The sequence below is a fragment of the Palaemon carinicauda genome, chromosome 11 (genome assembly GCF_036898095.1).
Source record: "Palaemon carinicauda isolate YSFRI2023 chromosome 11, ASM3689809v2, whole genome shotgun sequence".
In the NCBI taxonomy this organism is placed as follows: Eukaryota; Metazoa; Arthropoda; class Malacostraca; order Decapoda; family Palaemonidae; genus Palaemon; species Palaemon carinicauda.
The window spans coordinates 2,140,770-2,166,391 of NC_090735.1; the positions used below are offsets into that span (position 1 = coordinate 2,140,770).

At 43.2% G+C, this 25,622-nt stretch overlaps 1 protein-coding gene across 1 annotated transcript; it reads right to left on the reverse strand.

Annotated features, from left to right (window-relative positions):
- Positions 1-3,256: 3,256 nt before the first annotated feature.
- Positions 3,257-23,339, reverse strand: LOC137649556 (protein Aster-B-like). The gene is made up of 7 exons (XM_068382542.1): positions 23,177-23,339; positions 21,937-22,058; positions 20,552-20,744; positions 13,150-13,347; positions 10,913-11,072; positions 4,634-4,760; positions 3,257-3,532 (listed from the first exon to the last, which is right to left on the reverse strand). The coding sequence occupies exons 1-7, from the start codon at positions 23,277-23,279 to the stop codon at positions 3,347-3,349; spliced, it is 1,089 nt and encodes a 362-aa protein (XP_068238643.1). The 5' UTR covers positions 23,280-23,339; the 3' UTR covers positions 3,257-3,346.
- Between the last annotated feature and the right edge of the window lie 2,283 nt (positions 23,340-25,622).

Genomic DNA, 25,622 nt, shown 5'->3' on the forward strand with positions numbered 1-25,622 from the left:
GAGTCGCACAGCAAGACTTTGGTTGCAATATCATGAGCAAGTATCCCTAATTAAGCTCTTTCTGAGAGCTGAACGCACAGGACAGTGGGATTTGCACCTGTATTGTGTACGAGAGATGCTTCCACATTTCCATGCTGCGGGCATCTACATTATGCCAAAGCTGCACAGATTTATTTACAGCAAATGCATGAATTTTCCAATACAATGGCAAAGAAGGAATATGAGAAACTTACAATTGATGGATTCTTCACAGTGCGTCGCAGCAATCGTTATTGGTCAGGGACATGGAGTGATATGATAACTGAGCAGTATCTGATGAAGGGATTTAAATCTTCTGTGGGACTTACACATGGCAGGGGTATTACCGAGAGCACTTTAGCCCAGTGGATAAAAGCAATGCCAGCAAGTACACAAGTTTGTGATGCTGTGGAGAAATTTACTGGTTTTTCGTCTGCAACAACTGACCAGCATGTTGAATTGAGAGAATCACGACAGTTTAAGGATGAGAAGCACTTACAAATATTGCAGAACTGGCTACGATCTCACTCTCCATTTCAAGAAACTTTTAGTGGGTTGGTATCCTTAGGAACAAGAATAATTGCTGATGATTTAATGAACTGTGACACAGCAAAATCAATTGGCTTAAAAGAAATGCATGATATGGATGGCAAGAAGCTCTCAACTATTCACTTAAAAAGAAAGAACGCAGTACGGTCAATATCAGTCATGAGGAATGGACTGAAAGTTCGTGAGGATGTTGTTGCAGTGAACTCTCAACAGCTTTTCAGCAGAATAATATGTTTTGAAAAATGATAACCAACTTGTTGATTATATGACTTATGAATTGGCCCCTAAACCTCCTTCACTCTTTGACGACACCTCAATGAGAAAAGGCGACAAAGCAGCCTTAGTGACTAAATTGGAACCATATGGACCTTGGGAAGGGTTAGTTTCAGATGAATACCAGTATGTTGTGGATGGTGGTCATCTACTTCATAAAGTTGTGTGGCCAAGGCCAGCTAGGTATCGGGATTTTTTTCAAGCCTACACAGGTTATGTAATCAATCATTATGGCAAAAATGCAACAATTGTTTTTGTTGGCTACCCAGTGACACCAACAACCAAATCTCAAGAGCAAAATCGTAGGGCATCCAAGCATTGTTCTATACAAGTTGAAGTCAATGAGGAATGTTACTCAACGATACCGCAAGCAGATTTCCTGTGTAATAAGCGTAACAAGACACTGCTGATCAGTAAACTGAAGGACCACATGCAGCGTGCTGGCATTACAGTTATAGTTGCCAAGGAAAAGGCAGATATGTCTATTGTTCAAACTTTTTGGTCATTAGAAAATAGTGGACATAATGTAGCAGTGGTGGGTGACGACACAGACTTACTAGTACTTCTAGTATCTCTTTCTAAATCATCCACAAAAATGCATTTTATTAAACCTGGTAAAGTACACAACCCCAACAAGATCTATGATATTAGGAAACTTATATCTAACCTGGGAAATCTTCGTCAACATCTTCTGTTCCTCCACGCTGTTACAGGCTGTGACACAACATCAGCTTTATATGGGAAAGGAAAGAAAAAGGCCTTTGATATTTTGAAGAAGAGCCAAGACATATGCAATACAGTGTCTGTATTTGATAACCGAGAAGCATCTAAAGATGAAGTGGCCAAAGCTGGCGAAGCTTTCTTCCTTTCTATGTACGGAGCGGAGAAATTTCAAACATTGGACAGGTATCCTTTGCATGCTTATAAGAGAACAGTTGCAAAGATGTCACTTAAATCTGAGTTTCAGTTATCAACATTGCCACCAACAAGTGATGCAGCTCACTTGCACTCGTTTAGGGTGTTCTACCAAGTACAGCATTGGCATGGTAACCATCTCTCTCCAGTCGAATGGGGATGGGAGAGTTCAAAAAATGGGCTGAAACCCATCCCTTCAATGAAACCTCCAGCTCCAGATGACTTGTTACATTTAGTCAGCTGTAACTGTCGCAAAGGATGCCGCCATCAATGTGAATGTCGTAGGGCTGGTACATCATGCTCATCCATCTGTGGACAGTGTCGTGGTGTTGGATGTGAAAATTCACTACTATTTGAGGAGGATGTTGAAGAAGACGCTCGTGAGATGGAAGAAAACTTAACATCAAGAATGTTTGAGCTCTGAGTGTGTTCTATTCAAATATAATTCAATCCATATTTACTTTAAAGAGAACCCTATATGACATACCTGTCCCACAATTACTTTATGCAAACCTGCTGTTATATTTTTTTTATGTTTGAGAGTTTACATTTTTATTAATGAAAAATCTCGCAGTTGAAATATTTTCTTTCGTATTTATTGTTATTGCACATGTAAGTATAAACAAAGTGTATGTATCATTAATCCTACACAAGGTATTTGTCTGAAACCTCATTAATATATCAGGCATCCTTCTCTATTCTAAAAATAAAAAAGGCACGAGATCCTTTCACTGCTATTGTAAATTTCACTATTAAGAAATGAATAATGATGCCTATCAAAACATTGTTCAATGATTTATCTGAATGATTGCAAATCAACACTTCTTGATTAAAAAAAAATGTTTGATTCTGTACGTGAAAATTTGACATTTCAAGTTTTCTATATATTTTCCTCCATAACTTTTTTATTTATGAATATGAGTATAAACTTGTATATATGTTTCAAAAGAAGAAAGTTTGCTCTATAACTTTTGTTTAAAAACATTTTGTCATATAGGACACCAGTTCTGTAGAAATTGTCTTTGAAAATAAATTCATTACTTTAATTTCAATATTTTTTTATTTTTTTATATAGATTTTCTTTTTTTTTAAAATTAATCTGGAGATTAATATAAAACAATCAATTTTGAACAGCTTTTATTGAGTGGTGTTTTTTGATAAAATTTATATTTTTCGAGATATTTGAATTTTAAGGAAATCCAATATGGCGGCCATTTTCCACAATGGCGGCTAACGCAAGCGCGGGAGACAGTGGGACTTTTAATATGTTGTTCAGGTCACAATTCTCTATACCTGTGCAAAGTTTCAGCTTTTATCTAATTATTTCCCAAAATTCCCCAATTTTGACCTATCGTTCCTGAGCTATAAGTTTGGACATCGTTATCACAGAGACTTCAAACTTGATTCATATTTGAGTATATGAAAATCCACACCAATTAATACATGTTAAGGTCAAAGGTCAAGGTCAATGTCGAGCTAAAGGTCAAGAAATAAGCTGTCCCTCTAGTTTTGTTATGAATTATTTTATCTTTTAGTTCAAAACTTCTTCACAATCCTGTATTGAACAACGCACTTGTTGCATTGAACGTTTCTACGTCTCTTGATGGAGTTGTTCAGAGTTATATTTCCTGGCAATAACATCTAGTTGTTCTTCCTTCCAAGTGTTCTCTCTTAACCAATGCTGTTTCAGTTCTTCGCTCCTTTCCTCGGCGGCTGAGTGTAACACTTCTTCCTGGAGTCTGATCTTATCTATCATCCACATTAGAGTGTCCTGGACCTGAGAGAATGCAAGGGGGGAAAATAGGCTCTTTTACTCTACACTGGCTAATAGACCTAGCTATGGGTAGGCTACTCCTGTATTTACCCTGGATACCTCAGGTCATACGTGGGTGTAGATGTTAAGTCTAAATTCTTGGTGTATTCAGTTTGCATCCAGATACCTTATCTGTAGTCTAATTTCTTAGTATTATTTTTTTCCTTGTAGATGGGGAGTATTTACTTTAAACCTAATAATTTTGCGGTCACTTTTGCTAAAATTTCCTCTTAGGCACTGATGATACACTGTTAAAAAAACCGTAATTTTAATCGGAAATTCTCCGTAGAAATATACTGTTCTAAGCCATATTTCAGTAAAATACATGGGACCGTAATTTTTACCCTACTTTGTTAATATCTTTTATAGGTTGGTGACCGTAATATCACTCTTTTGCGTCAATGTTTACATTTTTAAAGCGGTAAATGCCTGGCAACATTTATTCCAGGATTATTATTATTATTATTTTTTTTTTTTTTTTTTACGGCGAATTTTTAAGTGTATATTGTGAGGAATATTCCTACAAAAATTATTCTTTAAGAGATCCGAGAAATACCTGATCCATGGCAGCTATGTACACTGTTAAGAATTTGCTGTAAACGGTAAAAATCCTAGAATAAATGTTGCCAGGCAATTACCGTTCTAAAAACGGATATATTGATGTAAAGCAGGACAATGTCCTAGAGACTGACCATATGATCAGCGACCAACCCCCCCTCTCCACTCAAGCTAGGACCCGGAGGAGCCAGGCATTGGCTGCTGAAGACTCAGCAGGTAGACCTATAGGTTCCCCCAAACACCCTGTCCTTAGCTCACAAGGATAGTAAGGTTGCAGCGACCGAAAGAACTAACTATTTTGAGCGGGACTCGAACTCTAGTCTGGCGATCCCAGGACGTTAGCAAGAGGCCACAGCTGTCAAGCTACACAACCTCCCAAGTTCCAAGCTCACCTGTTTGTTTTTACATAAATCTGTTACACTTGAATAATACCCGAGCTCTGAGAAACTATATAACTCCCAGTCGGCACAACCCTGACAAGTTCAAGTCACAAAGAGAAATACATACGTCTTTAAGGTTGTAAGACGCCCTCACGACCTTCGTCTTCCACACCTCCAGCTGCGAATCATGCAGACGTTGTTGCTTGTGTAATATCCTCGCCACGTCTTCCCAGGATTTCTCTAAACTCAAGTACCTGAACCACGAAAGAAAAAAAGTATAACAGACATTACTTTCCTTCCCAGAAGAGCTCGATGTGGACATTTATTTTGGATGTACTATCAAAGAGAGATTAGTTCACCAAACTTTCAACTGGGCTCCACAAGGCACTGGAAGAGTTGGAAGACCCAGGCCTACATAGCTGAGGACTATGAAGCATGAAGTATGAGATGATGAATGGAGAAGTAATGATTTGAAAGCTTAAGATAGAGACGACTGGCGAAATCCAACTGAGGCCATTCTTCTGGCCTTCGCCAGAAGAATGGCAGGCGTCGTAAAGATTGCAGAGATGATCAGAGTGTCACGAGTGAGAGGGTTTGGGTACGTGTTGAGGATGTACGGTGGGGAGGGAGTGAGGAGGGCTTATGAGGAACCTGTCAGGGGAGGAGATCAAGAGGGAGGCAGAGAATTACATGGCGAGATAAGGTGAAGGAAGATATGGAGAGAAGAGGTTGGGTGGAAGAGGATGCCTTTGATAGAAGGCATTGGAGAGAGAGCGCATCAGTCAACCGACCCCTTAATGTAGCGATAACAGTGGGAAAGAAGATAAGGTGAAGGATGATATAGAGAGGAGAGAGGTTTGGTGGAAGAGGATGTCTTTGATAAAAGGCACTGGAGGGGGCGCATCAGGCAACCAACCCCTTGATTTAAGGGTAACGGTGGAAAAGGATATAAGGTGAAGGATGATATAGAGAGGAGAGGTTTGGCAGGAGAGGATGCCTTTGAGAGAAGGCATTAGAGAGGGTGCATCAAGCAACCGACCCCTTAATTTACGGTTAATGGTGGGAAAGAAGATAAGGTGAAGGATGATATAGAGAGGAGAGAGGTTTGGCAGGAGAGGATGCCTTTGAGAGAAGGCATTGGAGAGGGTGCATCAAGCAACCGACCCCTTAATTTACGGTTAATGGTGGGAAAGAAGATAAGGTGAAGGATGATATAGAGAGGAGAGAGGTTTGGCAGGAGAGGATGACTTTGAGAGAAGGCATTGCAGAGGGTGCACCAAGCAACCGACCCCTTAATTTACGGTTAATGGTGGGAAAGAAGATAAGGTGAAGGATGATATAGAGAGGAGAGAGGTTTGGCAGGAGAGGATGCCTTTGAGAGAAGGCATTGCAGAGGGTGCACCAAGCAACCGACCCCTTAATTTACGGTTAATGGTGGGAAAGAAGATAAGGTGAAGGATGATATAGAGAGGAGAGAGGTTTGGCAGGAGAGGATGCCTTTGAGAGAAGGCATTGCAGAGGGTGCATCAAGCAACCGACCCCTTAATTTACGGTTAATGGTGGGAAAGAAGATAAGGTGAAGGATGATATAGAGAGGAGAGAGGTTTGGCAGGAGAGGATGCCTTTGAGAGAAGGCATTGCAGAGGGTGCATCAAGCAACCGACCCCTTAATTTACGGTTAATGGTGGGAAAGAAGATAAGGTGAAGGATGATATAGAGAGGAGAGAGGTTTGGCAGGAGAGGATGCCTTTGGGAGAAGGCATTGGAGAGGGTGCATCAAGCAACCGACCCCTTAATTTACGGTTAATGGTGGGAAAGAAGATAAGGTGAAGGATGATATAGAGAGGAGAGAGGTTTGGCAGGAGAGGATGCCTTTGGGAGAAGGCATTGGAGAGGGTGCATCAAGCAACCGACCCCTTAATTTACGGTTAATGGTGGGAAAGAAGATAAGGTGAAGGATGATATAGAGAGGAGAGAGGTTTGGCAGGAGAGGATGCCTTTGGGAGAAGGCATTGGAGAGGGTGCATCAAGCAACCGACCCCTTAATTTACGGTTAATGGTGGGAAAGAAGATAAGGTGAAGGATGATATAGAGAGGAGAGGTTTGGCAGGAGAGGATGCCTTTGGGAGAAGGCATTAGAGAGGGTGCATCAAGCAACCGACCCCTTAATTTACGGTTAATGGTGGGAAAGAAGATAAGGTGAAGGATGATATAGAGAGGAGAGGTTTGGCAGGAGAGGATGCCTTTGGGAGAAGGCATTGGAGAGGGTGCACCAAGCAACCGACCCCTTAATTTACGGTTAATGGTGGGAAAGAAGATAAGGTGAAGGATGATATAGAGAGGAGAGGTTTGGCAGGAGAGGATGCCTTTGGGAGAAGGCATTGGAGAGGGTGCACCAAGCAACCGACCCCTTAATTTACGGTTAATGGTGGGAAAGAAGATAAGGTGAAGGATGATATAGAGAGGAGAGGTTTGGCAGGAGAGGATGCCTTTGGGAGAAGGCATTGGAGAGGGTGCACCAAGCAACCGACCCCTTAATTTACGGTTAATGGTGGGAAAGAAGATAAGGTGAAGGATGATATAGAGAGGAGAGGTTTGGCAGGATAGGATGCCTTTGGGAGAAGGCATTGGAGAGGGTGCACCAAGCAACCGACCCCTTAATTTACGGTTAATGGTGGGAAAGAAGATAAGGTGAAGGATGATATAGAGAGGAGAGGTTTGGCAGGAGAGGATGCCTTTGAGAGAAGGCATTGGAGAGGGTGCACCAAGCAACCGACCCCTTAATTTACGGTTAATGGTGGGAAAGAAGATAAGGTGAAGGATGATATAGAGAGGAGAGAGGTTTGGCAGGAGAGGATGCCTTTGAGAGAAGGCATTGGAGAGGGTGCACCAAGCAACCGACCCCTTAATTTACGGTTAATGGTGGGAAAGAAGATAAGGTGAAGGATGATATAGAGAGGAGAGGTTTAGCAGGAGAGGATGCCTTTGGGAGAAGGCATTGGAGAGGGTGCACCAAGCAACCGACCCCTTAATTTACGGTTAATGGTGGGAAAGAAGATAAGGTGAAGGATGATATAGAGAGGAGAGGTTTGGCAGGATAGGATGCCTTTGGGAGAAGGCATTGGAGAGGGTGCACCAAGCAACCGACCCCTTAATTTACGGTTAATGGTGGGAAAGAAGATAAGGTGAAGGATGATATAGAGAGGAGAGGTTTGGCAGGAGAGGATGCCTTTGAGAGAAGGCATTGGAGAGGGTGCACCAAGCAACCGACCCCTTAATTTACGGTTAATGGTGGGAAAGAAGATAAGGTGAAGGATGATATAGAGAGGAGAGGTTTGGCAGGAGAGGATGCCTTTGGGAGAAGGCATTGGAGAGGGTGCACCAAGCAACCGACCCCTTAATTTACGGTTAATGGTGGGAAAGAAGATAAGGTGAAAGATGATATAGAGAGGAGAGAGGTTTGGCAGGAGAGGATGCCTTTGAGAGAAGGCATTGGAGAGGGTGCATCAAGCAACCGACCCCTTAATTTACGGTTAATGGTGGGAAAGAAGATAAGGTGAAGGATGATATAGAGAGGAGAGGTTTAGCAGGAGAGGATGCCTTTGGGAGAAGGCATTGGAGAGGGTGCATCAAGCAACCGACCCCTTAATTTACGGTTAATGGTGGGAAAGAAGATAAGGTGAAGGATGATATAGAGAGGAGAGGTTTGGCAGGAGAGGATGCCTTTGGGAGAAGGCATTGGAGAGGGTGCACCAAGCAACTGACCCCTTAATTTACGGTTAATGGTGGGAAAGAAGATAAGGTGAAGGATGATATAGAGAGGAGAGAGGTTTGGCAGGAGAGGATGCCTTTGGGAGAAGGCATTGGAGAGGGTGCACCAAGCAACTGACCCCTTAATTTACGGTTAATGGTGGGAAAGAAGATAAGGTGAAGGATGATATAGAGAGGAGAGAGGTTTGGCAGGAGAGGATGCCTTTGGGAGAAGGCATTGGAGAGGGTGCATCAAGCAACCGACCCCTTAATTTACGGTTAATGGTGGGAAAGAAGATAAGGTGAAGGATGATATAGAGAGGAGAGAGGTTTGGCAGGAGAGGATGCCTTTGAGAGAAGGCATTGGAGAGGGTGCATCAAGCAACCGACCCCTTAATTTACGGTTAATGGTGGGAAAGAAGATAAGGTGAAGGATGATATAGAGAGGAGAGAGGTTTGGCAGGAGAGGATGCCTTTGGGAGAAGGCATTGGAGAGGGTGCACCAAGCAACCGACCCCTTAATTTACGGTTAATGGTGGGAAAGAAGATAAGGTGAAGGATGATATAGAGAGGAGAGGTTTGGCAGGAGAGGATGCCTTTGGGAGAAGGCATTGGAGAGGGTGCATCAAGCAACCGACCCCTTAATTTACGGTTAATGGTGGGAAAGAAGATAAGGTGAAGGATGATATAGAGAGGAGAGGTTTGGCAGGAGAGGATGCCTTTGGGAGAAGGCATTGGAGAGGGTGCACCAAGCAACCGACCCCTTAATTTACGGTTAATGGTGGGAAAGAAGATAAGGTGAAGGATGATATAGAGAGGAGAGGTTTGGCAGGAGAGGATGCCTTTGGGAGAAGGCATTGGAGAGGGTGCATCAAGCAACCGACCCCTTAATTTACGGTTAATGGTGGGAAAGAAGATAAGGTGAAGGATGATATAGAGAGGAGAGAGGTTTGGCAGGAGAGGATGCCTTTGAGAGAAGGCATTGGAGAGGGTGCACCAAGCAACCGACCCCTTAATTTACGGTTAATGGTGGGAAAGATGATAAGGTGAAGGATGATATAGAGAGGAGAGAGGTTTGGCAGGAGAGGATGCCTTTGAGAGAAGGCATTGGAGAGGGTGCACCAAGCAACCGACCCCTTAATTTACGGTTAATGGTGGGAAAGAAGATAAGGTGAAGGATGATATAGAGAGGAGAGGTTTGGCAGGAGAGGATGCCTTTGGGAGAAGGCATTGGAGAGGGTGCATCAAGCAACCGACCCCTTAATTTACGGTTAATGGTGGGAAAGAAGATAAGGTGAAGGATGATATAGAGAGGAGAGGTTTGGCAGGAGAGGATGCCTTTGGGAGAAGGCATTGGAGAGGGTGCATCAAGCAACCGACCCCTTAATTTACGGTTAATGGTGGGAAAGAAGATAAGGTGAAGGATGATATAGAGAGGAGAGGTTTGGCAGGAGAGGATGCCTTTGGGAGAAGGCATTGGAGAGGGTGCACCAAGCAACCGACCCCTTAATTTACGGTTAATGGTGGGAAAGAAGATAAGGTGAAGGATGATATAGAGAGGAGAGGTTTGGCAGGAGAGGATGCCTTTGGGAAAAGGCATTGGAGAGGGTGCACCAAGCAACCGACCCCTTAATTTACGGTTAATGGTGGGAAAGAAGATAAGGTGAAGGATGATATAGAGAGGAGAGGTTTGGCAGGAGAGGATGCCTTTGGGAGAAGGCATTGGAGAGGGTGCACCAAGCAACCGACCCCTTAATTTACGGTTAATGGTGGGAAAGAAGATAAGGTGAAGGATGATATAGAGAGGAGAGAGGTTTGGCAGGAGAGGATGCCTTTGAGAGAAGGCATTGGAGAGGGTGCACCAAGCAACCGACCCCTTAATTTACGGTTAATGGTGGGAAAGAAGATAAGGTGAAGGATGATATAGAGAGGAGAGGTTTGGCAGGAGAGGATGCCTTTGGGAGAAGGCATTGGAGAGGGTGCATCAAGCAACCGACCCCTTAATTTACGGTTAATGGTGGGAAAGAAGATAAGGTGAAGGATGATATAGAGAGGAGAGGTTTGGCAGGAGAGGATGCCTTTGGGAGAAGGCATTGGAGAGGGTGCATCAAGCAACCGACCCCTTAATTTACGGTTAATGGTGGGAAAGAAGATAAGGTGAAGGATGATATAGAGAGGAGAGGTTTGGCAGGAGAGGATGCCTTTGGGAGAAGGCATTGGAGAGGGTGCACCAAGCAACCGACCCCTTAATTTACGGTTAATGGTGGGAAAGAAGATAAGGTGAAGGATGATATAGAGAGGAGAGAGGTTTGGCAGGAGAGGATGCCTTTGAGAGAAGGCATTGGAGAGGGTGCATCAAGCAACCGACCCCTTAATTTACGGTTAATGGTGGGAAAGAAGATAAGGTGAAGGATGATATAGAGAGGAGAGGTTTGGCAGGAGAGGATGCCTTTGGGAGAAGGCATTGGAGAGGGTGCACCAAGCAACTGACCCCTTAATTTACGGTTAATGGTGGGGAAAGAAGAAAAATGATAAAAGTTGGTCTTTTTAACCTCATTAGCATAAGTATGAATAGGGAGATAAAGTCTCGTCTTCAACCAATGCTAACTACAAACCGAAATATGCCCAAGGCGCTTACGTCATTAATGTTACCTACCTCGTAGAAGACCGAGAAGATGATGTTGGGTTTATGAGAGAGGCCATATCCTCCAGGAGGGAAAGTCTCCTATATAGGACTACATTTCCTATTAGGAGGCTAACAATGGCTATTGCTAGTACTGCTACTGTCAGCGGCTTGACATTCCTTTCTGTGTCTTCTGAAATTTAAAGAAAAAAATATACTTAAAGAAATCCTGGACATTATCGAACAATATAGTATCACTGATGTTCTTGAAATATTTTATTTTAGATTTTCATTATTTCACTTGTACTTTATTTCTTCATTTCCTTTCTTCACTAGGCTATTATTATTATTATTATTACTATCATTATTATTATTATTATTATTACTATTATTATTATTATTATTATTATTATTATTATTATTATTATTATTATTTGCGAAGCTACAACCCTAGTTGGAAAAGCAGGATTCTATAATCCCAGGGGCTCCAACAGGGAAAATAGCCCAGGGAGGAAAGGAAAGAAGGGAAAATAAAATATGTTAAGATCAGTAACAATATCAAAATAAATATTACCTATATAAACTATAAAAAAAACTTCAACAAAACAAAATGAAGAGAAAGGATAAAGAATAGTGTGTCCGAGTGTACCCTCAAGCAAGAGAGCTCTAACCCAAGAGACAGTGGAAGACCATGGTACAGAGGCTATAACACTACCTAAGACTAGAGAACAATGGTTTGATTTTGGGGTGTCCTTCTCCTAGAAGAGCTGTTTAGTATAGCTAACGAGTCCCTTGGGCTTATAGCATCCTGCTTTTTAAAGTAAGGTTGTGGCTTACCTAATAATAATAATAATAATAATGATAATAATAATAATAATAATAATAATAATAATAATAATAATAATAATAAGATCCATATAAAGAAAATTGTTTGGGTTTTGGGTAATAGCACGTTTTAAAGGTTTAAAAGCCACTTATAAATGGCAGTAGCAAGGTTCAGTGACAGTGTCCTATCGAGCAGGACAATACCCTAGAGACTTACCATATATACATATGATCAGCGCCCAAGCCCCCTCTCCACCAACCTAGGACCAAGGAGGGCCAGGCAATGGCTGCTGAGGACTCAGCAGATAGAGCTATAGGTACTCCCCAAGCCCCCATCATTAGCTCACAAGGATGGTGAGGTTTCAGTGACTAAAGGAACTACCGAGTTTGAGAGGGACTCGAACCCCAGTCAGGTACGTTACCACATCGGCCACCACAACCCATTCCGAAAATATGGAAATTTGGAAGTTTTCCCCAAAAAGCAAGTCAACCAAAAGAGAGAAACCGCATTTTATTTTTATCATTACACCAACACAACTTATATTAAGGATTTAATTGAATTTTATATTTTGTGTTTTCTAACATACTCTGATTGTAAGTAACAGTAAATTGAATAATAACCAGTAACAAAATAACACAGCCCAAATTATTATTATTATTATTATTATTATTATTATTATTATTATTATTATTATTATTATTATTATTATTATTATATTTTATCCCAACTTCGTTGGCGTAGGTAACTAACAATTAATATCATAAAAAAGTCATGAAATTAAAAAAGTTACATCATCATCATCTCCTACGCCCATTGACGCAAAGGGCCTTGGTTAGATTTCGCCAGTCGTCTCTATCTTGAGCTTTTAAATCAATACTTCTCCATTCATCATCTCCCACTTCACACTTCATTGTCCTCAGCCATGTCGGCCTGGGTCTTCCAACTCTTCTAGTGCCTTGCGGAGCCTAGTTGAAAGTTTGGTGAACTAATCTCTCTTGGGGAGCGCGAAGAGCATGCCCAAACCATCTCCATCTACAAATATTATTGACAATAGCCACAAGACAAGAATAGATAATAATCAATGGGTTGTGGTGGCCGATGTGGTAACGTCCCTGACTGGTCAATGCCGGACTGGGGTTCGAGTTCCTTTCAAACTCTTTAGTTTTTCTGGTTGCTGAAACCTCACCATCCTTGTGAAGTAGGGATGGGAAATTTGGGGGGAGCCTATAGGTCTATCTGCTGAGTCATCGGGAGGCATTGCCTCCTTGGTCCTAGCTTGGGTGAAAGAAGGGCTTGGCCGCTGATCATATGTACAGTATATATGGTCAGTCTCTAGGGCATTGTCCTGCTTGATAAGATAATGTCACTATCCCTTGCCTCTACCATTCATGAGCAGCCTTTAAACCTTTAAAGGCCTAATAACAAGAGCAACAAATTACTCAACCTTGTTTGCGAGCCTTTTTGCTTCCTCGTGTATTAGACGGACTGCGTGACCTCGTTCTTGGGGATGATGCTACTCTTGTCCTTCTGCGCTTGCGCACAAGGCCTGGATTGTTTATCTTCTCGGCCTCAGCGGTGAGTCTAGATCCCAGTTCCTGCATCACTCCCTCTAATCCGATGAACGCATTCTTCTCAATTGTGGCTGCAATATTAAGAATCCCATTTAAAAAGGCATTAAAAGTAGCTTGAATATCGTTGAAATTATTGTGTACAAGTGGCAGATGGAGTTCATCTGGTTTTAGATAAGATGTTTGGAGAAAAATCTTACAAACTCGGTGTTTCTATAATTTTGTCGTCTAATAAGAACATACTGTATCTACAGTATAGTAGAGAAGGATATACACACACACACACACACACACACATATATATATATATATATATACATATATATATATATATATATATATATATATATATATATATATATATATACATATATATATATATATATATATATATATATATATATATATATACATATATATATATATATATATATATATATATATATATATATATATATATATATATATATATATATATATATATTGTTCCGACACAGAGACTTACCTCGAAACACTTTATAGGAGATTACTGGTAACTCCTCTCCGACGACCAGATTTTTACGTAGTTTCCCCCTACTTCCATGTTCAGTACTGTCCTGAATAACGGGAAATAGCATGACCTGGGGGCATTGCCCGGGCAGGTCGCCCGTCTTTGAGAAGCTCTCTCCAGTAAGTTTTCTGGTCGGTTCGTGAACACACGTGCTTCACGAAGCTCCTCATACTCCGTGCGATTCCCTTTGTGTTTGGTTCCACGTGCTTCCCACGTGATCGGGATCTCAGTGTGTGTTTAGTGCTTTTACTACGTGCTTTGGATTTCGCTCCCTTGTGCTTCCCTAGTGTTTTAGTGCTTTTCCTTTGTGGCTTGCTTGTGTCTACGGCCCTTTGTGTTGCGTTATGGAACGCATTCGCCGTTGTCCTGGGCCTAGGGCCGGTAGATCATGCGGGTCTTTTCTGTCTAAGCCCGAGGTTGACCCGCATACGTTGTGTACCTCGTGTAGGGGTAAAGCTTGTTCGCCGTCGGATAAGTTTTCCGAATGTGCCGATTGGCCTGAGGTCCAGTGGATAAAATTCCGTACCAAAAAGAAGAAGGCATCGAAGAAGTCCCCTAGGAAGACTAGCGTTTCTTCCCCTGCGACTTCAGCAGGAGAAGGGTCAGGTAGGGTACATCCGCCTTCCCCTACCCAAAGTAAGGGGCGAGGTAAGTCCAGGGAGAACATGCAGTTGGCTCCTCTTTCCCAAGAGAGGGAATTTGTGGGCGGTCCTTCGTTGGCCAAGGCAAGTCAGGCGACCGTAAGTGAGTGTAGTGGGGGTCCGGGGGACGTGGCTCTCTCTCATAAGGGCCACGTCTCGTCGGGGGACCCCATGTGGTCTAATAGTGTCCCTTTTTCTTCGTCAGGTTCCTGGGTGGAAGTTCCAGGGGCATCAGCGACGAGTGGTGGCGTCGGCAGAGAGGAGTCCCCGCAAGAAGATCCATTGGCTTGGGACGTGCCGAGGACTCCGATGAGGTCCCCACTGGACATGGAGGAAGGCCTTGGCGAGGCCTTCCCCGGTTTGGCGGGCCCGTCGGGATGGTTGCCGCCGAAGACTTCGCTACAGGAGAGTCTCCCCATTCCTTCTCCGTCAGGGGTACGGCGTAGCCCCAAGAAAACGCAGTCACGTGCTAGGTCACGATACGAGGGTCAGTCTTTCTCGTCAGGACGTGACTCTTCGGATTCGTCAAGCAGTGAACGGAGGAGACGACAGAGGAGGAAACGAGATCGGTCGGTGCGGAGGAACTCCCCTTTGCGGTCTCCCACAAGATCTCGGGACAGGGTGAGTCCCAGTTCCCCTCCTCCCAAAGGCAGGAGAACAACCCCCCCAGTAGGGACGTGGAAACGAGGTCGGTCTGTGCGGAGGAACTCCCCTTCGCGGTCTCTCACAGGATCTCGGGACAGGATGAGTCCCCGTTCCCCTACACCCAAAAGCAGGAGACCAGTCTCTCCGAAAGGGACGTGGGTGTTCGTCCCAGAGAACAACTTTAAAGTCTTTTCCAAGCCTATTGGTTCGACACATGAGCGGGCAGGAGACAGTCCCCCTAGAAGGACCTCCACGTGCCGCGTCAGGGAATCACCAGATGAGCGAAGGGCTACATCTTGCAGGCCTAAGACCCGTCCTGGAGACGTTTATCCCGCCCAGCGCAGGGGGCCGTCGTCTAGGCCGGGCAGCCTCGACAGGTCTCCCCATCGAGACCCCAGAAGGGGAAGGACACCTCCGTCGAACTATCTCACGGAGGACACCGTTTCACCGAAAAAGGCCACGAAGAGGAGAGGGACGGCGGACGTCGAAGGTAAAGGGAACCGTGGACCCCGCCATCACGGCAGAGACCGAGATCACGATTCGCCCCGTCGGTCGGAAGGAGGGGAGGGCGAGTCGGCGGTGACGGAGGACTCAGCGTACAGGAGAGTCCTTGCCTTAATTAGGGGTTATAACAACCTTATAGAACCCGCCACTCAAGAGGAAGAACCCTGGACTTCAGGCCTGAACAAGTTCACAGCGGTCCCCGCCCAGAAAAAGTCCTCTCTCTCTCTTCCCGAGGCCAGTAACGTGGGGATTGGAAAGACTCATATTGATAAGGTCATATCCCGCAATAGCGACTCCTGCAGGGGTCACAGCTCAGCAAAGCTCCTACAGGGTTTGAAGTCGCAGACGAAATACTACTCTTTAGAAAATAGGCCGACCGGTGCGTGCAAGACCGAGGAAACCATAGACATCCTGTGCCAGGGCATCTCCGACGGGAGGGCATCGGCAGCATCTACCTTCTTCTCCCCTTCCGAGTCGGCAATGATGGAGGAGATGTCCAAGGACTTAGTTAATGTGGCATCCTGGCTGGATTGGTGGGCCACCACCCTAGTAGGCACCCAGATTCCTACAGACTCCATGGAACCTGCAAAACGGGAGGCTCTGAATGAGTTGCTGGGGTCAGGTAGCCGCGCCCTTAAATTCCTGACCTTTCAGTCTTTGGCTCTCTCCGCAAACAGGATTCTCCGGAGAAGAGACGCCCTAGTCAAGAACCTTCCCATTAAGATTCCTGACAGGGAAGCTAAAGCCTTGAAGACCTGCTCCGTCTGGGGGGAGCAGCTTATTCCGACGAAGAAGGCGGAAGAGGTCGTGGAGAAGTTGGCCAAAAAGAGGGAGCTACCTACTCTGAAGCCACAGACGGCACGCCGCCCCATCTTCAGGAGGCCAGTGACAGAAGCACCCATGGCCGCGCGTACCACACCAACTCAAGGAAGGAGGGAACCCTCTTCAGGACAGTGGTCTTCCTCTGTGGTTCCCCCCCGAAGAGGTTAATCTTCTAACCCCCCAACGTATAGGTCTTCTTTCTACTCCTCCAGGAGGGGGAGAACAGGCCGTTCTTCCCGTAGGAGATAAGATGGGAGGCCCCCATCCCCTGCCCAAGCCTCAGGTGGGGGGATGCCTCAGACTCACTTGGCAAGCATGGAAGCTCCACGGAGCAGATCCGTGGACAGTTACAGTACTAAAGGAGGGCTACAGGATCCCCTTCATGGAAGAGACACCCCCCCCCCTAGTTCCAGCAACGCAGGCAGACTGGTTGGTGCCCAAGGACCTGGCGAAGAGGGCAGCGTTGGACGAAGAAGTCAAGACGTTGCTGCAGAAGGGAGCTTTAGAAACAGTGACATTCCCGGGTCCGGGGTTCTACAGCCGCCTGTTCCTAGTGGAAAAAGCGACAGGAGGGTGGAGACCTGTAATAGACCTGTCAGCCCTCAACAGGTTTCTCAGGAAAGTGACCTTCAAAATGGACACTCCAAGAGCGGTCATGGCGTCCTTGAGAGAGGGCGACTTTATGATTTCTATAGACCTCAAGGACGCCTACTTCCAAGTGCCTATTCATCCGTCGAGCAGGAAGTTTCTCCGGGTCAAGTGGGGTACCCAGGTGTTACAATTCAAGGCCCTATGCTTCGGTCTTTCAACAGCCCCCCAGGTATTCACGAGGGTCTTTACGACGGTCTCCATATGGGCCCACGAACAGGGCATTCGACTCATCAGGTACCTGGACGACTGGTTACTCCTTTCATCCTCAAAGGAAGACTTGAAACAACAGGGCGAAGATCTTCTTCAATTGTGCAAGACCCTGGGCATCGTGGTCAACTTGGAGAAATCACAGCTAACCCCATCCAACAGGAGGACGTACCTAGGAATGGTCCTGGATTCGTTACAGGTCAAGGCATTCCCAACCACGGAAAGGCTGGACAACCTGGATCGAGTGCTCCGGCCCTTCCTTCTGGGTCGCCCCAGAAGAGCGCAGGATTGGCAAAGGTTGGTAGGGCACCTGGTGTCCCTAGAGAAGCTGGTACCTCACGGGAGACAGAACTTAAGGGTGGTTCAATGGAACCTGAAAGAACATTGGAACCAGGAAAGTTCCCCGGACATTGTGGTTCCTCTCCTTCAGGAGTCCAGGAAGGCCTTGGAATGGTGGCAGGATCGGTCGAACACCCTAAGGGGATGCCACTGTCCTCCCAACCTCCGGAGGTTCTTCTCTTCACGGACGCATCGAAGGACGGGTGGGGAGCCCATCTCCGGGAAAAGACAGCAAAGGGGGCGTGGTCAGAGGGGGAGAAATCCCTACACATAAATATCCTGGAAATGAGAGCGGTCCAAGAAGCCTGCAACCACTTCGAGGAGGACATGAGAGGGCATTCGGTGGCCCTAATGTCAGACAATGCAACGGTGGTGGCTTACGTGAAGAAGGAGGGGGGACTGAGATCAAAAGAGATGTGCGAACTAGCCCTTCAAATCCTAAAATGGGCGGAACAGAAGGACGTCATCCTGACGGCAAGGTTCATTCCAGGGAAGAACAACGTCCTAGCAGACGGCCTCAGCAGAGTGGGGCAAGTGGTAGCAACAGAATGGTCCCTACACCCACAAGTGGCAAGCTACATTATACAGATGTGGGGATCTCCGGTAATGGATCTGTTTGCAACAAGGTTGAACGCGCAACTCCCCGTATTTTGTTCTCCCGTCCCAGATCCGAAGGCGGCAATGGAAGACGCCTTTCAGCACAAGTGGGACGGACTGGACGTGTACGCCTTCCCCCCCTTCTCCCTGATAAGGCAGGTCCTCAACAGAGTAAGGGCAGCAACCAACCTAAGGATGACTTTGGTAGCGCCTTGGTGGCCGGAGAGAGAATGGTTCGCGGACCTAAGGAACCTCACTGTCCTACCTCCTTGGCCTCTACCCGGCAGGTCAGACCTATTAAAACAACCTCACTTTCAGCGGTTTCACAGAAACCCGCAAGCCCTTCGTCTTCACGCCTGGAGATTATCCAGCGGCTCCTGAAGAAGCAAGGGTACTCCGGCAAGACAGCCAGGAGGATGTCGCTATACCTGAGGAAATCATCCACAGCCGTCTACCAGTCTAAGTGGGCGGTATTCGTGAAGTGGTGCAGGGACAAGAAGATAGAGCCCTTGGGAGCGTCAGTGCCCGTGATAGCCGACTTCATGGTTTATCTCAGGGACAAGTTAGACATGTCAGTTCCAGCGATCAAGGGAGTTCGGGCGGCCCTGGGTCAAGTCTTTCTTCTCAAGGGCATAGATCTCGGCTCCTCCAGGCATATCTCCATGCTTATCAGAGCGTTCGAACAATCATGCCCCCCTTCCGCCCCTAGAATACCGAGTTGGGACTTAGCGCGAGTCCTAGATATGTTACGGAAACCACCATTCGAGCCCTTAAAGGACATTGATGACAAGAATCTCACGCTCAAGGCGGTCTTCTGGCTAGCATTAGCCTCGGCTAAGAGGGTGGGCGAGCTACACGGACTGTCATTCGAGGTGGAACACACTAGGGGATGGAAGGAAGTAACCTTTAAGTTTGTCACATCCTTCGTTGCCAAGACTCAGAACCCCTCGGTGTGGGATCCGAGGTTTGAGAGTTTTTCGATTCCGGCAATCCCGAATAAAGGAAACCCGGAGGACCTAAAATTATGCCCGGTCAGGACTATTAGGAAATACCTTAAGAGAACGGCAAACCTCCGCCCGTCTATCAAGAATCTCTTCGTCTCATGGGGATAAATAAAGAAAAACATATCCAAAAATACGGTTTCGTTCTGGCTCAGGAAAGTGATCACGCAAGCCTACTTAAAACAAGGTCTTCCTACACCGGGGAAACCCAGAGCTCACGATGTTCGGGGCATTAGCACCTCTCTAACGTTCGAAAAGAACATGTCAGTAGCGCAGGTTCTTCGAGCGGGAACTTGGTCCAACCAGTCGACCTTCACCGCACATTATCTCAAGGACTGTACGAGAAAGTCTCTAGACGGGTTTTCTATCGGGCCGGTCATCTCAGCCCTGCATTCGGTTTGACGGCTCAAGCCCCAGGCTAAATCGCGAAACATAAAGTATCTAGACACAAGGAGCCGAGTTCTATTTTCCCCCCTTTTCTAACTTTCTCGTACCGTCAGTCGTCATCAAGAAATATCGCTCATTACACAAGACGAAAATTCGCCATATCAAGCACAACGAAGATATTGCAGAAGGGTAAGTGTTATATCACACTTAATGAGTCTTTTACGTAGTTTTCCCTACTGTCCATCGGGGTCAGGGCTAAAGGGCACTCCCGCCTCCTAAGGTGTAAGTCTCCTATAAAGTGTTTCGAGGTAAGTCTCTGTGTCGGAACAAATCACAAATTTTAAGTAATTTGTATTTTTCCTAACAATACTTACCGAAGAAACACTTTCGGTTTAGGGCCCCCCCAACCGTCCCCGCAGTGCCCCACTGACCTCGTGGTATTGTTCATTACATAAAACTTACTGGAGAGAGCTTCTCAAAGACGGGCGACCTGCCCGGGCAATGCCCCCAGGTCATGTTATTTCCCGTTATTCAGGACAGTATAGAACATGGAAGTAGGGGGAAACTACGTAAAAATCTGGTCGTCGGAGAGGAGTTACCAGTAATCTCCTATAAAGTGTTTCTTCGGTAAGTATTGTTAGGAAAAATACAAATTACTTAAAATTTGTGATTATATATATATATATATATGTGTGTGTGTGTGTGTGTGTGTGTGTGTGTGTGTAGGTAGCCACTCAAAGAGAGCCTAATCTAATGGAAGGCTAGCCTAATAACAAGCAAACCAGCCTACCTTTGCTCGAGTTTAGACCACAATTTTGGGAGAACCAAATGGAGGCTCCGCAGATGGCCCAAAAAGTCTTTGAGACACCCAAAATCCTTGTAACATCTCTCTCTCTCTCTCTCTCTCTCTCTCTCTCTCTCTCTCTCCCCTTACTTTTGACAAAACCCCAGATGTTTTTCTTGAACTTCACCGCGCCCCAGCACACAACACTTGTCTTGTCGTCTCCTCGTCTGCAAAGGCAGAAATGCTTCGTGAGGTAGAACGAATCGCCGTATGGAACACCCGAATTCACCACCTCCGACTCGACGATGTAGACTTCACCGGGACTGGTCTGAGGGAGGAGAACCTGGAAACATATAAACGAGTGATTACTTTTCACTTGCTGTAAGGATTCAAGAAAATTTAGAAGCAATGGCGTAGAATTAGGGAAGTTGCCAAAGGCCCCTGAAGTTAGAAGCAAAAGTGAGCAAGCTGTGAAGCTCTCTGTGTGGGAAGTTGCTGATGACAATGAATTTTCTGCAGATTGCAGCGCTTTGCAATTTCTGGCCTTTTCCTACTATTGGGTTGGCCTTTTAAAGCTGCAGTTGATTAGAAGTTGGCCTTTTCTCGCTTAGAAAAACTTGGCAACCCTGATACCAAGCTTTCTTCTAGTAGTGTGCCCACAATCACAGTGTTGTAGAGAGAGCAACAGAGAACATGGAACTTGGAACCTGGAACCGGTAATCCGTAGCAAAGGGAGACATAATCGTAAGTGGAAATAAAACACAGAATTATTGACATAACTGCCAGTTGCAAAAAGGCTAATGAGCAGAAACAATACTCTGTATGTTTGGTTGCGACAAATCTTGGGTAGTGCCATAGCCTCTATACTATGATCTTCCACTGTCTTGGATTAGAGTTCTCTTGCTTGAGGATACACTCTGGCACACTATTCTACCTTATTTCTCTTCCTCGTGATTTTTTTGGAGTTCTTATAGTTTATAAAGGAGATATATAATCTAATGTTGTTACTGTTCTTGAAATATATTGTTAATTGTTTATTACTTCTCTTGTAGTTTATTTCCTTGTTTCCTTTCTTCGCTGGGCTATTTTTCCCCTGATGGAGCCCTTGGGCTTATAGCATCTTGCTTTTCCAACTAAGGTTATAGATTAGCTTGTACTAGTACTACTACTACTACTACTACTACTACTACTACTACTACTAATAATAATAATAATAATAATAATAATTATAATAATAATAATAATAACAATAATGATAATACTGATTAAAAAATGAAATAATAACAATAATGATAAAAAAGAAATAATAATAATAATAATAATAATAATAATAATAATAATAAAAAATAAAAATGATAATAAAATAATAATAATGATAATAATAATAATAATAATAATAATAATGATGATGATAAAAAAGAAATAATAATAATAATAATAATAATAATAATAATGATAAAAAAGAAATAATAATAATAATAATAATAATAATAATAATAATAATAATAATAATAATAATAATAATAATAACGCACCTGGCTTTCTGTGCTGTATGCTACCTTAGGCGAGAAACTGGACGGTGGGACAGGCGATGTACAGGTCATCTGTCTAACCTTCGCCCCGTCTTCCCTCTCCTGCCAAGGGCTGTAAATGACGTCTGGAGAAGACAGAATTGATTGGTGGATTAGAATGCACTAGGGTTTCGTAATGGTTATATCATTATTATCATTCTATCTTGTTCGTAATACTAGGCAGGCAGTTCATTCTAATAGCCAGGCCTTCTCCATCATGAGGCTCAATACTACACAGTATTCTAGAAGTTTTATTCCAGCTGTGACCAAGTTGTGGAATGATCTTCCTAATCGGGTGGTTGAATCAGTAGAACTTCAAAAGTTCAAAGTTGGAGCAAATGCTTTTTTGTAGACCAGGTGGACATGAGTCTTTTTATAGTTTATTTATGACATATTTGTTTTTGAAGTTGTTAATAGTTTATATATGACATGTCTGTTTTGACGTTGTTACTTATTTTAGAATGATTTATTGTTAATCTGTTCTCTTCATTTATTTATTTCCTTATTTCCTTTCCTCACTGGGCTATTTTTCCCTGTTGGAGCCCCTGGGCTTATAGCATCTTGCTTTTCCAACTAGGGTTGTAGCTTGGGTGGTAATAATGATAATAATAATAATAATAATAATAATAATAATAATAATAATAATAATAATAATAATAATAATAATAATAATAATAGATAGCGTAATAGAGATGAAAGATGTGATTTAATGTTATTACTGTTCTTAGAATATCATATTTTAAATGTATTTTGTTGTTCGTCGCTTCTCTGGTGTATTCATTTCCTCGTTTCGTTTTTTGCAGTGGACTATTTTTTTTCCCTGTTGGAGACCTCGGGCATATGGCGTCCTGAATTTCCAACTAGGGTTTGTTGCAGCATAGCCTGTAATATATATATATATATATATATGTGTGTGTGTGTGCGTGTATATATATAAATAAATAAATATATATATAAATATATATATGTATATATATATATATATATACATTTATATATATATATATATGTATATATATATATATATACACATATATATAATATGTATGTATATATATATATATATATATAAAAACCTGCACGTATCATTCTCTAAAATCAATGTACTTTTTAATGATCAACTCTGCGAACAGCTGCAGTACCAAAAAAAAAAAAAAAAAAAAAAAAGAGCCTTTCTAGAGTACTCTAGACTCTAGAGCCTCACCAGTCGTCTTCTTGGCTGTATAGACGTCCGTCATGAACTGGTCTTGGACGAAGAGAAGTGTGAAGAGCGTATCGATGGGAAGGGACACCACCTGGTTCAGCATTTCACTTCCTACGTGCTGGGATTCCTCCAAGGGGCAACTCGACGTCGAGGGAGTCCTAGTCTCACCTGTAGCAAAGAAAGGACTTCCTTAAGATTAGAGGCTCTAATCACCAATTTACGATTGAAATTTCTATAAATCCCCATATTACTGCAATTTTGCAACATTGCAAGCAATTTTTTTTCTTTTTTTTGCTAAAAATGTCAAAACAACACTAACCCTTTGATGTTCCAACTTCGTTGGCAGAGGCAATAATGATAATAATAATAATAATAATAATAATAATAATAATAATAATAATAATAATAATAATAATTATAATAATGCTATTCTTTGTAAGAGTGACAGCATCAGCAACAGCAACAGCAGCAGCAGTAGTAGTAGTAGAAGAAGGCTCATCGTCATAATCAAGAAGAGGAAGAGCATTGAAAGTTACCCCATTTTGGTGCATCATTTTCATCTACTTTTGACTTCGAGCGACGCTTCGGCCTTGCTGCCTGCGGTGCGATGCCACTGGTTGAAGGCAGGGACAGGTTCCTGGAGTCCTCAGGGATGCTACTGGGGAAGAACAGTCTCTCCTCCGTTTTTGGAGTAGGACTCTGAAAAAAAAAAGTGGGACTACATGAAACATTTTGCAGACTCTGAAGAAAAGAAAATGTAGACCCACATGAAAATATTTGTACATTTTAACACTTATCTACTTGCTCAAGTTACATTGGCTATATTCAAGTTGTGTAAACAAATAAAAACTATCTTTTTTTTCTTTTGTAATCTCAACTTCCTCTAATGCCATTTTATCAATTAAAGTTGTCAAACTTCCTTGAAATATTTTAGTAATGCTATAGAAATAGTTAATGACAATGCACTTGGTGTAAAACCCGAGTAATATAAGATGTTTGAAAGTCGCATTGAATGGCTGGCTAAACATATCACCAGCTGATATAGGCGAAGCAAGATGCCACTCGGTAGTAAAAACGTAAATATTTTACATTATTGTTTTTTTTTATATAGAGCTTCATGGTAATAAGATTATGTTTTAAATTAAGTAATATAATTATATTTTAATATAAAAGAAGGTAAACTCTGCAGATACAGATTCTGAAAACAATGTTTTGTAAAATTATTTTAATGCTGGTGAACAAATCGGTTGATAGCCCTTTGTTTATGTTGGGGGCGATGAGCGTCAGCGTGTCAAGTTTGAACTTACCCAGAACTTCTGCGTTTTTAAAGTTTATTGGATATTTTAGGAATTGTCGATAGTCGAGACGGTATCGAGCAGTGATAGTGAGGGTGCTGATGATCCTCAACCCACAACATCGAGTGGCAGTAGCCTAAATATTGTGTTTTCTATCGTAAAATGGCTCACGGTGTAAGTGTTCAGAAACGATGCATGGTGTGTAAGTTCGCGTCATCTTTAAGTTCCAATTCAGAGTCCGATATTGATGATAGTGACATTGATCCAGATTAAAAGTGGCCTCGAGAAAATGCTGAGGCAAGTGACAACACATCAGCCAGTGTTGTTAACGAGAACACCTAATTTGACAGCTCTAGTGGGTAGAAGGTTGGGCAAGGCATCGGCCACCAGTAGAGATAGATCGCTAGAGAGTTATTGGGTCCTTTGAATGGTCAGATAGTATTACATTTTTCAACTAGGCTTGTAGCTAAGCTAGTAGTTATAATATGATAATAATAGTGATAGTGGTGCTAATGAGGCCCCAAAGCGACCCCAGAAAGTGATTGAGAAAAATGGTAATGTTGGGGCTGGTTTGAGAATGTAGCAACGAAAATAGAAATCCAGTGTCAAGTTATGTGAGTTATACTTAAATAAACTAAATGCAAGGTTTAAAGAAAACTGGGCCTCAGTGTAAAGATGGCTCTTGTGAGGGGGTTACTATGGAAAATGTGAGAGATAGTTTCTATTCACATTGGGCCCTTGGTGATCTTGATAAGCAAAATGCATATATACGTGGCTGTATAAGTCTTTAAAAAAAGTATACAAAGAAGAAAAGCCAATGCTTAAAGAAGAAGAAGAAGACGAAGAAGAAGAAGAAGAAGAAGAAGAAGAAGAAGAAGTAGAAGAAGAAAGGTTCTCTCAGTTGATCGACTTCGTTGTAAACTTCTTTTTACAACTCTTCACTTCGCGGCTGAACGTAAAGTGTGACCACTCTTCTTTTGCATGCTGTTTTATTATTATTATTATTATTATTATTATTATTATTATTATTATTAATATTATTATTATTATTATTATTATATTACTGTGGTTTTTTAAAGTTAGTTCTAACTTTATTGATTGATTTTATTGTTATTAATATAAATTTCTTGTTTGAGTCCTTTTAATGTAAG